Here is a 13,373-nt window from a genome sequence, read left to right as displayed (position 1 = left end):
AGGAGCTGAGGGCATGGCCTAGAATCCCCCAGTGAGGAGCTGAGGGCATGGCCTTGTGATCGTGCCCCTGTTCTGTGAGCTTTTCCATTTTTCCCACCAGGAGCTGCTGATGGCACATGACTTCACCAAGTTCCACTCGCTAAAGCCGAAGCTGCTGGAGGCACTGGACGAGATGCTGACCCATGACATTGCCAAGCTTATGCCGCTGCTTCGGCAAGAGGAGCTGGAGAGTGTCGAGGCTGGAGTGCAGGGTGGTGCATTTGAGGGCACCCGCATGGGCCCCTTCGTGGAGCGGGGCCCTGACGAAGCCATAGAGGATGGCGAGGAGGGCTCAGAAGATGATGCTGAATGGGTGGTGACCAAGGACAAGTCCAAATACGATGAAATCTTCTACAACTTAGCGCCTGCTGATGGCAAGCTGAGTGGCTCTAAGGCCAAAACCTGGATGGTGGGCACCAAGCTACCCAACTCCGTGCTGGGGCGAATCTGGAAGCTGAGTGATGTCGACCGAGACGGCATGCTGGATGATGAGGAGTTCGCCCTGGCCAGCCACCTCATTGAGGCTAAGCTTGAAGGCCATGGGCTACCCACCAACCTACCCCGCCGCCTGGTGCCGCCTTCTAAGCGACGACAAAAAGGCTCTGCTGAGTGAGACAGCAGCAACTGCCGGCTCACCCTCCCACTTTGCCCTGCTGTGGCTCCCCAGCTCCAGTCGGCTCCCCAGCTCCACGCAGATCCCTGCTCTGGCCCACTCACCCTGCCTGCTCACCCTGCCTGGCTATAAGGACTCGAGGGGGTGGAGGAAGCTTCTCTCCCACACCAGACATTCAGTCAAAGGACTTATAGAGGATTGGGGGCCGGAGGGGGGGAGTGACAAACCTCTGTCCGTCCTTCACACACCTTCACATACACAGGGGCTTCTCACAGAAACACACACAGACATCCATCCATCATTCATATAAAGATCGTTTTTTCTTTTATTTTTTGAAAGCGTCTCACATAACCTAGGCTACCATTGGCCTTCTTATGTAGTTGAGGATGACCTTGAACTCTTCATTTTCCTGGCTCTACTTCCTGAGTGCTGGAGTTTCAGGCATGAACCACCATGTCTGGTTTATGCAGTCCTGGGATATGAACCCAGGGCCTCCTGCATGTAAGGCAAGTACTCTATCAACTGAGCTACGTCCACAGGCCCATCCAGATATTTATTGAGCACTTACTGTATGCTGGGCCCTGGTGGAACCGACTCTCAGGAGTGTGACATATCTACATAGTCACACAAACACTGATACCAGCAAGACCCCTTTTTATAGGTAAGCAGCTACTGTTACTCAGCCACGCTAAGACTCTGTATGTCTCAGGTGTTAGACTCATTGGGGGTTCAGAGCGGACACCTGGCTTCCTTGTTCCTCACATGGACCTCTCTTTCACTTTCCTACCCACAAATCCTAAATTCTGACCACATCCACTTCACAAAGATTATGCAGCAGATAGAAAAACCGCAACTTCCTGGCTCCTTCGAGTATGGCTTCCATCCCCCGGAGCCCAGAGTCTCCCCAGCACACGTGTGGGATTGGGAACCAAAGTATCTGGCCCTTCTGCCCACCTTCAGGTCATATTTAAGTAGAGTCCCTATCAAAGACAGAAACCACAGGGTGGGAATAGGGGATGCTTTTCCAAAGCCCAGGTTTTCATGGATATCCTGGAGGATTAGGAATTTTCGGTGCTATAGCCTTTCCTCCTCTCTACAGGGGCCCCACACACTTTGTCTTCACCACCTTAGTACATGACCCTGGTGGGAAACAAAAAAGATGGGGGGGGGGTGGGGGGTGAGGACAGCTAGAAAGGGCTGAAAACCCAAGAGTGTCCCCTACAGGGCCAATAAAGCCAAAGCTGCTGTTTGTGTCGGTGTCAGGCTATCTTGGGGCGGGGACCCCTAAGGAAGAGGTGCCTGGGGGACCATTCTGGCTCACAGGGGCGGTGCAGCTTGTGACTCAACTCTGCGCTGACTCAGTCTCGGGCTGGGGGCCAGTGCTGCATATTTTCCGAAGAAAAGTTACTCAGGGCCCTCCCCACCCTTGGGACACCCCTCCCTCCCGCCTTCCGCCGCAGGGCCTGGGAACCCAGTCCTGGGCGTGGACGAGGGCCAGTGCCAGTCTGTGTACAGTTTGCCCTTAGTCTCCAAAGCACACGAATCGAATGCACCAGAGTAGATCCTGTAGCCCGAGACCACCGGGTCCTGGGGGAGGAGGGATTATTGTAGGAGTGCACAGGACACTGACCCGGCCCACACCCGGTGCGCCCGAGACTTGCTGAACTGAAGAGCTTCCCGTCCATGTACGCCCTGTTCCGCAGCCCTGAGCGCCCTCTGGTGGGAAGGCAGTCAGTAACTCAGGCCAGGTCATCACCTCAATACCCTGCCCAAGGATGAGCTGATTTCGGCTGTGTGACCCTAGCGAGACCTGTTCCCTCCCTTTGCCTTATTTTTTTCTTTAAGAGTCCGGAACAGAGGTCCATTTTAATTCCAGCATGCCGCAGCAGGCCAATCTGAGCCTGGGGTGGGGGTTGGGGGGCGCAGTGATTGCGCACGCCTTTAATCCCAGCACTCGGTAGACAGAGGAGGTGGTAGATCTATGAGTCGGAGGGCAGTCTGGTCTACAGAGCGAGTTCCAGGACAGCCGGGGCCACACAGAGAAACCCTGTCTCGAAAAATACACTAAATGTGCGGTGTGGCTAGGGCCGTAAGCTCAGTACTTTCCCTGCTTACACGGGGCTCAGCTTTTCACTCTTAGCATGACCGGAAAACAAGAATAAAGACAAAACCCTTTGTAGAGCTCTTTGGATAACTACCACTTTCCAGGGGCCTGGAGATGGGGATGGGTGTGGAGGCAGTGTTAGTTGGTGTGCACTCAGATGCTAGGCACCGCCCTAAGTGCTTTATGTGTATTAAATGTTTATTTTCAGAGAAACAGCATTATTATTCCTGTTTTACAGCCAAGAAAACTAAGTCATTGCATAGTACTTTGCCCAAAAGCAACGATTCTGAGTCTTCCTCCTGAGCCTTTGAATAATGTATGAATCTAATTTTGGTTGAATGTCACGTTCTGTGTGTCCTGTTTAGACCTACCTAAAGTTCTTCAGTTTCCAATATTCTAGGTTTGGAACTTTAAAAAAAGTTTACTCTTTATTTTCCTTTATGTGTGTGTTTGAGTGCATGCATGCATAGGTCTGTGGATCCCAAGAAGTTGAAGTTACAGCTGTGAGCCACTGTGTGGGTCCTAGGGGATTGAAGCCGGGTCCTCTGAAAGAGCAGCCAGTGCTTTTAACAGCTGAATAATCTCTCCAGGCCAAGTACTTAGCCTTTTTTGTTAAGTTTTTTTTTTTTTCTGGTTTTTCGAGACAGGGTTTCTCTGTGTAGTTCTGGCTGTCCTGGAACTCACTCTGTAGACCAGGCTGGCCTCGAACTCAGATTTCCACCTGCCTCTGCCTCCCAAGTGCTGGGATTAAAGGCGTGCACCACGACCGCCTGGACTTTTGTTAAGTTTTGAGGACTCAAATTCAGGTCCTTATTGTTTGCCCAGAAAGCCCTCTTACCCATTGAGCCATTTCCCAACCCTTGTTTTTCATTTTGAGACCGTCCCCCTACCCTGAACTCATTCTGCTGTCCAGGGTGGCCCATGAACTTGCCATCCTACTGCCTCGGTGCCTCTTGAGTAGGTAGGTAGGGTTAGTCGTGAACAGCACTACCCAGCTAATTTTTTTTTTTCTTTTAGTATGAGTGTGTGGTATACAGGCAATTCCACTGGCCTACGCTCAGGCACCCAGAGGTGCTTACATCGTGATCTACGGCAGCCAGATGCACCAGGTGTTTGCAGTAGATAGAAGGACACACCTGCCACCCTAGCTTTCTATTCTCCACTGCCAGCGTTCCTTCTCTCTCCTTCTCTGCCCCCTTGGCTCTGCTCCCCATCTGTCTGCCTCTGTCCCTTCCCCAAGTCCAATACTACCTCCCCCAATAAACACTAGATCTGATTTATGGTGTAACTTCTCAAGCCTTCCAAAAATACCCATTATATTGCCACATTATATTTCATAACTGTGTGTAAGCACATATGCCACAGCATACCCTGTGAAGGTTGAGAACAAACTGCTTGCAGATGTTGGCCCCTTCCATCATATGGGTTTTGGGGATTAATTTGAAGCTTGGCAGCAAAAGCCTTTACCTATTGAAGCATCTTAGCAGCCCCATGCCCAGCATCTTCTTTAATAAAAGAGTTAAAGAAAAATTGACTGGATCCACCTCATGGCAATTACTATTTGGGAAGGAGGGGTGTCCTTCAATGGCACAGGCACCGGTCAGTTGCCTCTGATCTAGTAACTAACTCTTCACTCATCTCATGCTGGTACAACGATCCTAATAAATCCAGTGCTTCACAAAACAACTACAAACACATAAAGGAGAAAGGCATTCTGGGGGAAGAAGGGTGGTTCAGTAGAAAGCAATGAGAAGCGAAAATGGCAAGGCACGAATGAAATTGTTGTGTAATTAAAAAAAAAATTGTTTGAGTAAAATTTCATGGTAGCAGGTAAGGTACATTACTCAGAGTGAGAACCAAGAATCCACATATCCTACGCCCTACCAATCTGAAATTGCAGGTCCAAGTTGCAAACATAGGAGCACTCCGAAAGCAGAGGCAAGCAGATCGCTGAGTTCGAAGCCACCCTGGTCTATAGAGTGAGTCAAAGGACAGCCAGGGCTATACAGAGAAACCCCGTCTTGAAAACAAAAAACAAACAAACAAACAAGCAAAAAACATAAGAAAAAAGACTGAAAGGGATGATTTATCCTTTACCAAGATGTAAAACTATGTAAAACTACACTTTACCAAGATGCTCGCAAACAGGAAGTGCGTCATAGACACGTCACTTGAGTGGCGCACGTTCCAAACCGGATATCGGAGTCTGAGCCACTAAGCTCTTCCTTTAAGAAGATGGCTGCGGGTAGTAACAGGGGCGGTGAGAAGAGCGGCTCGAAAAGCCGGGCGGACTCTGGCTTCCTGGGGCTGCGACCCACCTCAGTGGATCCCGCTCAGAGGCGGCGGAGGCGGGGTCCCAGAAACAAGAAGCGCGGCTGGAGGAGGCTCGCTGAGGAGCCGCTGGGGATAGAGGTAGACCAGTTCCTGGAAGACGTACGGCTACAAGAGCGCACGACCGGGTAGGTGGGGCGGGACTTCCGGTGGCTTGGTCTGGCTGTCTGCGGCCCGGTGCAAGACAAACCGGGAATTCCGGCTCGGTGTGGAAGACATATTCGCTCCGTCTTTAACAAATAAGTATGCAGAAATTCCAACAAAGTTTAAATTTTCTTCTAGTTTTTTTTTTTAATTTGAAACAGAGCCTAACTAGGTAGCTCTGGACGGCCTGGCACTCGGTATGTAGACGAGGCTGGCTCAGAACTCAGTTTCCTCTGCCGCCTGAGTGCTTAAAGCCTTTTGCCACAAAGTTTGAATTTCAAGTGAAAGAGAATAAAGTATGCGCACCCCATCGTGATACATTTTAAATCCTGTGGGAAAGCCCCAGATGTAACCTAAGAAGGACCCCGTGGTTTGAGAGGGAGTCGGGATGGGTCCAAAAAATTAAACCCCATTTAGGAAGGCCTGTTATCTTTCCAGCATTACTTTGGCAAATAGTCTGTATTTTTGTCCTTCAGTGGCTTGTTGGCAGAGGCCCCAAACGAAAAGCTCTTCTTCGTGGACACTGGATTCAAGAGAAAAGGTGAGAAGTGCTTCTGTGAAGTTGTGTGCTGGTGGTTCTCTGAGTCTGGCTTCCCGGGAGATTTGCACTAATGACGTAATTTAAAGCAAGACCACCCCCCCTCCTTAGTTTGGAAAGAGTCTTACCATTTATACCATATTGGCCTCAAACTTAGATCTGCTTGCCTCTGCCTCCTGAGTGCTGGAAATAAAGGTGAGCTCTACCGCAGGAGGCTAGAAGGGGCGGTCTTTAGTATAAAGGATTACTTTCACTGGATGGGGAGCAAGCTTGGGATTGTTAAGAAAGGCGACCCATTCATTTTTGTTTGGTTTTATTGATTTTTCCCCCCTCCCAAAAGAGCATGATAGCAAGTATGATGACCCATAACTTTATCTGAGTTCGAGACCAGCCTGGTCTACATAGTGAGCGCCAGGACAGCCAGGGCTACCCAGTGAGACCTTGTCTCAAAACAGACAGAACAAGAGGATCTGTTTTAACCAGTAGGAAGGAAACATGTCTTGGCAAGATGGCTTTACTCTGCCAGAACTTGGGTTTGGACCTGCTGTGACTTGAAGGCAGGGGCAAGTTAGGGATTGCTTTGATGAATAATAGGGCTTTCGCCAGCGTGGCAGGAAAACACTCAAAATGGGCAGCCTGGTTTGGTAGGTACTGAAAACAAGCCTGTGCCTGGTCCAGACACAGCCAGCCAGCCAGCCAGTGGCTTTGCAGAGCAAGCTGGCAGCTTCGCTGATAGCCAGGCACTTAGTGTGCATGGCATGAGTGAAGGGGTCTTATTAGTGAAAATGTGACCTTCTTGACAAGGTCGGGAGAGCCCGGGGAAGGTGCATGGGGGCACAGGGACTTTTTCTTTCTTTCTTTCTTTTCTTTTTTGTTTTTTGTTTTTGTTTTTTTGTTTTTGTTGTTGTTGTTTTTTGTTTTTTCGAGACAGGGTTTCTCTGTGTAGTCCTGGCTGTCTTGGAACTCACTCTGTAGACCAGGCTGGCCTCGAACTCAGAAATCCGCCTGCCTCTGCCTCCCAAGTGCTGGGATCAAAGGCGTGCGCCACCACTGCCCGGCAGGCAGACTTTTTCTTTCTTTAAAGTAATTTTTACATTAACATATAAAGTAATGGGTTCCATCCGCCCTACTTGGGCCAGTGCGTGTAGTTTTAAATCTAGGGTCTATGTGCAAGGGCAAACATGACGTTTATCATTCTGAGTTATACTTATCTTTGTTTAACTTAGTAATTTCACGTTTTGTTTTTGTCTTGAGACAAAGTCTCTTCTATACCTAGGCTACCTGAAAGGTCGCTGCGTGGCCCAGGCTGGCCTGGAACTCACATCCTCCTGCCTCAGCCTCCCACATGCTTAGGTTACAGGTAGGAGCCAACAGTCCAAGCTGCAGAGTTTTATCCATAAAGGAAGTTGGCATTCCCTTTTTGTTTTTACATTCATTTTTAGTTGTGTTCGTGTGCCCCTGCACCATCTAGGTTGTACCCTGGCACGTGTGTGGTCAGAGGGCAACACGTAGGAGTCAGTTCTTCCCGCATGTTCCTGGGATTGACCTCAGGTTGCCAGGCTTGGTAGCTAGAGCCTGGCCACTGCACCGTCTTGCAGTTCAGCATTCAGTTTTTCATGGCTTGTTGTTCCTGCTCTTATTTGGAGTGCTGGGTGGAACCCAGGTCCGTGTGTGTGTGTGTGTGTGTGTGTGTGTGTGTGTGTGTGTTCGTGTGTGTTCCCCAGGTACCCCCACACCCTTTGGAGTTAGGTTCTCTCTGTTGAGCGCAGGCTGGCCAAAGACTCAATCCTCCTGCCTCAGTCTCCAGAGCTTCAGTGTTACAGGTGTGTACCACTGTGCTCGGCCTTCCTCCTGTGTTCTGCAGTATCTGATGTTCTCCTGGTGGGCTTTAGAAAGTAGAAAGCAGAGTGCTAAGAGATGGCTACAGCTTGCATGTCAGTGCCCCTGGATGCCTGCCCTCTTCCCTGTTAGTTCTGAGGTCCTTTACCTGCTGTGTCTTTGAGTCCTTCCAGATAGATCTATGGGTAATCCCCATCACAAGTACTGCCTTTTGCTGGCCTAGGCCGTGGTGGGTCAGATCTGAGGCTCTCGGTTCTTCTTATGGGATCTTCCCTAGTAAGTGAACAAGAGCAGTCTGGGAACCTTAGGCTGAATGCATAACCTAGGTTGAAGGCCATCCCCTGAAGTTGGGGATTGGTTTCTGAAGGGAGGGAAGGAGGCCTAAAGTAAAGTCTCTTTCCCTGCTGCAGATCCAAGCAAGAAGAGGACCTGGGTCCAGAAGAAGTCACAGCGTCTTCAGAAACCCCTACGGGTTGACCTTGCCCTTGAGAATCATTCTAAGATCCCTGCTCCCAAAGAGTGAGTCCTTCCAGTCCCGGCCCCTGCAGACCATGGGGAGGTGGAGTGGTGGAGGCAGGTGGGAGAGCAGACTAGAGTAGAGCTGGGTCTCTGGAGAATGGCTTAGAGGATTTAGCCCTGGTGTTAAGGCAGCAGGGTAACCTGAACCAAATAGGGGCTGTGGGGTAGAGAAGGTGCTGGACACAGGTGAGATAGGTTTAGCGTCAGCCCTAGAAGAAGACAGACTAGTAGGCCCCGCTGCCCTGAGGTGGAGTCTTGGGGGAGGTCTGGTGTTCTGAATGCTCAGATCTAAGTGCAGTAGTAAGTATGACGTTCTGTGCTGGGCCAGTTGACAAGAAGGCCATGCTGAGGTAGGCAGGAGAAAGGCTGCTGAGCAGTGAGAACAGCCCAGATGGAAGGGGCTTACTGTGCTCAACTGTTGCCTTACCAGTTGTCACTCTTCCCGTACCCAGCATCCTCGCACACCAGATCCCCAATGCCAAGAAGCTCAGGCGAAAGGAGGAGCTATGGGAGAAACTGGCAAAGCAGGGTGAGCTGCCCAGGGATGTGCGCAAGGCACAGGCCCGGCTTCTTAGCCCTCCTGCACCAAAGGCCAAACCTGGGCTCCAGGACATCATTGAGCGGCCCTTCTATGACCTCTGGAACCCAAACAGTGAGTGATTCCACTCTCTTGTAAATGAGCATGGCTAGTGTGGGTGGTTGTCCCTATTGTATGCTGTCCAAGAATGTGACACCCAAGGGCATGTTCTGCAGATGTTGACAGACTTCCAGTGGGGAGTCTGAGGTCTTCAGTGCCATCCTTTCCTCCTTGTGGGGCTCTGCCCTCAGTCTTCAGTCTCCTTCCTCTTCTGAAGTCCTGTCTAGCTGTGGTTTGAGGCCCTGGGGGTTTGAGCATCTTTTTCCTTTGCCTGGATTTTAGTGTCATTTTTAGCAGTGTGGAGGGACTGGTAGGGTCCCTGGGGCGCAACCCCCCTTCTCTGCTAGAAAGCTCACTGCAGTTGCTCTCCTCTTCCTGCAGACCCTCTGGACAAGCCTTTGATTGGTCAGGATACATTCTTTCTGGAGCAGACCAAGAAGAAAGGTGTGAGGGTATGTTTACATCGGCATGCAGTGGGGCCCCGCGCCTGACATCCTAGTGGCTTGTGTCCCTGTCCTAGCTCCCGTGATGACCATCTTGGGACGGTGACCTCACCTCAGTGCCTCAGTTCCTTCCTCAAACTGTAGAGTGTGGGTTGACAGCCTGCATAGGACAGCTGGGGAGCAGTGGGTTAAAGAAGAAATGTCTGAAAACAGCCCAGTGCCCACTGCTGGGTTGGAGGTTGGTTTGTCGCTGTCATCTGGACCTCTGAATGCTTGCTGCTGGGGACCAGGTGGTATGGAACCCTAGCACTTTGGGTGTGATGTGTTCTCCATGTGGGGCTGGAAAAACCTTGGCCTTCACATCCGTGTGTTGTGTGTCTCCAGGAAATGAAAGGTTAGGAGACAGGCTTCTGGGAGGCCAGAAGCCAACACTGGAGAAAAGCCCCTGGGGCTAGAGACCTGGAGGAGCAAACCAGCCATAGGCAGAGGGGCTTCAGGCACAGAAGCTTTGAGGCAGAGCAGGGCCAGAGACCCATGCAGCTGAGGGTATGCAGTGGGTCCTGAGTCAGCATGCATGTATGGGGAGCAGAGTCCTAAGACAGTAGTCCCGGAACTCAAGGGACCAGGTTGGGGAAGTTTGGACTACCAGGGAACCACTTACTGTAGGGCCTGTACCAGGAACAAGACTAGATGGGTGGGCAAGAGCTTGGCCTAGAGGGCACTCTGGTCACCTGAGGTCTCTGATGTGAAGATCTGTTCCTCGTGTCCTCTGGGAACTTTTAGACCACGTAGGCATTGGAATTGTCACTCATACTTTGCTGTGACAGCGGAAGGTCTATAGCACAGCCGATGTAGCAGTGTGCCAGGGCATATAGACCATCTAGACCCAGCATGTCATGTGTTTGCAAATGTTGTTCCCTTCCCTCTCCCTCTCCCCCCGCAAGCTGATCAGTAGTGTACCTCCTTTAATCCCAGCACTCAGGAGAACAGAGTGAGCTCCAGGACAGCCAGGGCTACACAGAGAAACCCTCTTTTGAAAAAACAAAAACTGAAAAAAAGAAAAAGCAAAAAGCAAATGTTGCCCCATTTCCCTCAGGAGTTGTGGCCTGTTGTAGGAGAGACCTGCAAAGCTTTTCCTGTGGAGAGATTGTTCACTGCAAGGACGGGTGTCCCCTGTGCAGGGTGTGAGGTCCTATAGGTGTCTGGCTATTCTGTAGCCTCCATCCTGGCTCATGAGCCCTGAGTCCTTGCACCCCAGATGGGAGAGCTCCAGTGTTTGGTTCCTGGTCATTTATATCTCCACAATAAAACTGTGAAACAGGCTGATGGGCAGGTAACAAGGGACCTTTGTTCCATGGGGGAAGGGCCTGCTATCAGTGCCCCCCTTGATGGAAGGCTGAGCGCAGAAAAGGGTGTAGGGTGAAGTTCTCTGAGTCCTACCTTGTCAGGTTCCACCTTTCAACAATCTCACCCTGGTATTGGGGCTTCAGTGTATGCATTTTAGGGGTACACTGATGGTTCACGACATGGAGTTCATCCTGCCCACCTGCTCTTGTCTTCCTCCAGCGGCCACCACGCCTTCACATCAAGCCTTCCCAGCTGCCTGCAGTGGAGGTTATTCCTGCGGGAGCCTCCTACAACCCAACCTTTGAAGACCACCAGGTTGGTGTGCAGTGGGTTCCGGGCCTAACCCGGTGCAGGTTTCCCTGTCTGGAGTCCTCGTTCCCACTTGCCCTCCCTGGTCGTCCCTTCTTCCCTTACCTCGGGCCCCACCTGCTTCCTTCCCTGGAATTTGTCTGCTCAGGGACCAGACCATCTAATCAGAACCCAGCATGGTGTGGGGCTGAGACTAGCTCAGCTGTCTCTCCACTTTTTGTAGAGTTTGTAGAAGGTGGAGCCATGACCTGGACCAATGCTAAGACTTGGGCATGGGGTAGAATCAGAAGGGCATCCTAGTTTCACCCTGAACTCTCACCTCTGCCCAGGCCCTGCTTCGAGAGGCCCATGAGGTGGAGCTGCAGCGCGAGAAAGAGGCAGAAAAGCTGGAGCGACAGCTGGCCCTGCCCACCTCAGAGCAAGCCGCCACCCAGGTGAGCCCTATCCACTGCTTGTCACCGCCTATAACACCTCCCCCCCCCCCACACACACACACACACACCCGCTGACCACCCTGCTCTCTAGGAGACCGTGTTCCGGGAGATGTGTGAGGGCCTGCTGGAGGAGTCTGACGGTGAGGGTGAGGATGAGCTGGGCTGTGCTGGGCAGCCAGAGGCTGATGATGGGGCCACCGAAACCTCACCCACCAGTGGTGCTGGTCCTGAGAAGAGGATGGAGAAGAAGACAGAGCAGCAGCGGCGGCGGGAGAAGGCTGCTCGCAAACTGGTGAGCCAAACAGGGCCCTGGGACAGAGGTGGTAACAAGGCAAACAGCTGTTGAGTGACCTGATCCCGGCGGCATCAAAGGAGAGGTCGTGGTTTTGTGGGGCCCTGGGTGAGGAAGGCCCTGGGCAGAGTGGCCCTAGGCTGAGCTCTTACTCTGTCCACAGAGGCTGCAGCAGGCTGCACTGAGGGCAGCCCGGCTTCAGCACCAAGAACTCTTCAGGCTCCGTGGGATCAAGGCCCAGGTGGCCCGGAGGTTGGCAGAACTGGCACGCCGGAGGGAGCAGCGGCGCATACGGCGACTGGTTGAGGCTGACAAGCCCCGAAGGCTGGGACGGCTCAAGTGAGGCACAGCTAGGGCTCCAGGAAATGGAGGTCTGCGGGCTGTACCTTGTTCTCTTCTTGGCTCTGTCAGAGCCAAATCCGAGTGTCCTTAACCCTCTGTTCTGCAGGTACCAGGCCCCTGACATTGATGTGCAGCTCAGCTCTGAGCTGTCTGGCTCACTCAGGACACTGAAGGTACTTGCCATGAGGGTAGTGGGGTGCTGTTAAGACCCTGTGCCCAGTGATGATAACCATCCTTGCTCCCCGTGCCCACTGGGGCTATGGGCGACACTATGGCTGCCCTGGGCTGGGCCAGGTGGGCCATTGCCTGGGGACTGAGGGCACAGGGTCAGGGGTGAGGTGGGGAGGGCAGGTGCTGGTGTAAGCCTCTGACCCTCAGAAGGCCTTTTGTCACAGCCTATCTTGTGTCAGTCCCTAGTAAGTCTCCAAGCTGTGCACATCTGGGGCCTAGCCTGGCTTTGGGGTTCCCACTTTTTGCAGCTGTAGCCTCTGTCCTCTGAGCCTCGCCAGGATAGCACACTTGACTTGAGTACAGTATAGAGTCCCCTGGAGCTCAGCAGGGTGTACTTGGGGTACTCTAGAGGCTTTAGGAATATGCTGAGCTCTGTCTGAACCCCAGTGCTATCTAGGATCCTGCTAAAATCTCTCCATCCCTCTGTCCCACAGCCGGAAGGTAACATTCTCCGAGACAGGTTCAAGAGCTTCCAGAAGAGAAATATGATTGAGCCCCGGGAACGAGCCAAGTAAGATCTGATGGGAGGGGTTGAGACACTTCCATACTCCCCCCTCCACCCCCACGATGAGAGACGCTCACCACATTTCCCTTTCTCCAGGTTCAAGCGCAAATACAAAGTGAAGCTGGTGGAGAAACGGGCCTTCCGTGAGATTCAGTAAGTGAGGCCCACCAGCATGTGGCTGCCTGGCGTTCTGTGAGCCATGGTCTACTTTTCCCACTGGTAGCGTAACCTTCTTCCCTTTTGAAAGCTGCCAGTGTCAGGCCCTTCCCAAACCCCATGACCAGTCAACAAGTGGGACCCAGGAATCTAGAGTAGGGGTGAAGAGGGTGCCTAAGGGAACTGAAAGTCTCAACTCAGAAGGAGCATTAACTGAGAAAGGCTGTGGGGTGCACCCCTCCACTCATTCACCTCAGCTCTGCCCTCTGTCCTCAGGTTGTAGCTGTGCAGATGTCGGAGCCCTGCCCATCAATAAAGTACTGTGACCAACCCTGGGGTCTTGTTATTTTCTTACAAGCAGTGTCCTCTCTCCTAAAGTCTACTCACCCCATTTCTGTCCCTCCTCTGCTGCCCAGGGCTTAGATAGCACAGCTCCTTTCCACCAAGCCTGTCTTCAGTGCTGAATATGTGCAGACCACAGCTCTACAAACACTCTACCACTGAGCCACGCCCCCAGCCCCTCACTGGGGGATTCTAGGCAGGGCTCTAC

General features: G+C 52.1%; 2 protein-coding genes and 1 non-coding gene across 3 annotated transcripts in view; all 3 read left to right on the top strand.

Annotated features, from left to right (window-relative positions):
- The window catches only part of Ehd2 (EH domain containing 2), a 19,261-nt gene extending 17,358 nt beyond the window's left edge, over positions 1–1,903 (top strand). Inside the window, exon 6 of the mRNA XM_028779548.1 lies at positions 101–1,903. Within this exon, the coding sequence (XP_028635381.1) occupies positions 101–652 (552 nt within the window). The 3' untranslated portion in view covers positions 653–1,903. The remainder of the gene's footprint in view (positions 1–100) is intronic.
- A 3,039-nt stretch (positions 1,904–4,942) lies between these two features.
- On the top strand, positions 4,943–13,154 carry Nop53 (NOP53 ribosome biogenesis factor). Its single transcript, XM_028779513.1, has 13 exons — positions 4,943–5,215; positions 5,708–5,772; positions 8,019–8,127; positions 8,580–8,779; positions 9,146–9,216; positions 10,774–10,869; positions 11,193–11,297; positions 11,389–11,589; positions 11,753–11,928; positions 12,038–12,104; positions 12,597–12,673; positions 12,764–12,820; positions 13,100–13,154. Exons 1-13 carry the CDS (start codon positions 4,992–4,994, stop codon positions 13,104–13,106), a joined length of 1,455 nt encoding a protein of 484 aa, XP_028635346.1. The 5' UTR covers positions 4,943–4,991; the 3' UTR covers positions 13,107–13,154.
- On the top strand, positions 12,145–12,253 carry LOC114631259. The gene has a single exon (XR_003712932.1). It is a non-coding gene; the product is annotated as a small nucleolar RNA SNORD23 (small nucleolar RNA).
- Positions 13,155–13,373: the final 219 nt, after the last annotated feature.

Source organism: Grammomys surdaster, unplaced genomic scaffold (genome assembly GCF_004785775.1).
Source record: "Grammomys surdaster isolate TR1022 unplaced genomic scaffold, NIH_TR_1.0 354, whole genome shotgun sequence".
NCBI lineage: Eukaryota > Metazoa > Chordata > Mammalia > Rodentia > Muridae > Grammomys > Grammomys surdaster.
This window is presented reverse-complemented; position numbering and strand designations above follow the sequence as displayed.

What these genes read in the sequence shown, in the direction of transcription:
- Nop53 (XM_028779513.1), top strand. Translation starts at nt 4,992, where the DNA reads ATGGCTGCGGGTAGTAACAGGGGCGGTGAGAAGAGCGGCTCGAAAAGC. An exon ending in TGACCTCTGGAACCCAAACA is followed by an intron (nt 8,780 to 9,145) that starts GTGAGTGATTCC and finishes CTCTTCCTGCAG; the next exon opens with ACCCTCTGGACAAGCCTTTG. An exon ending in CCAAGAAGAAAGGTGTGAGG is followed by an intron (nt 9,217 to 10,773) that starts GTATGTTTACAT and finishes GTCTTCCTCCAG; the next exon opens with CGGCCACCACGCCTTCACAT.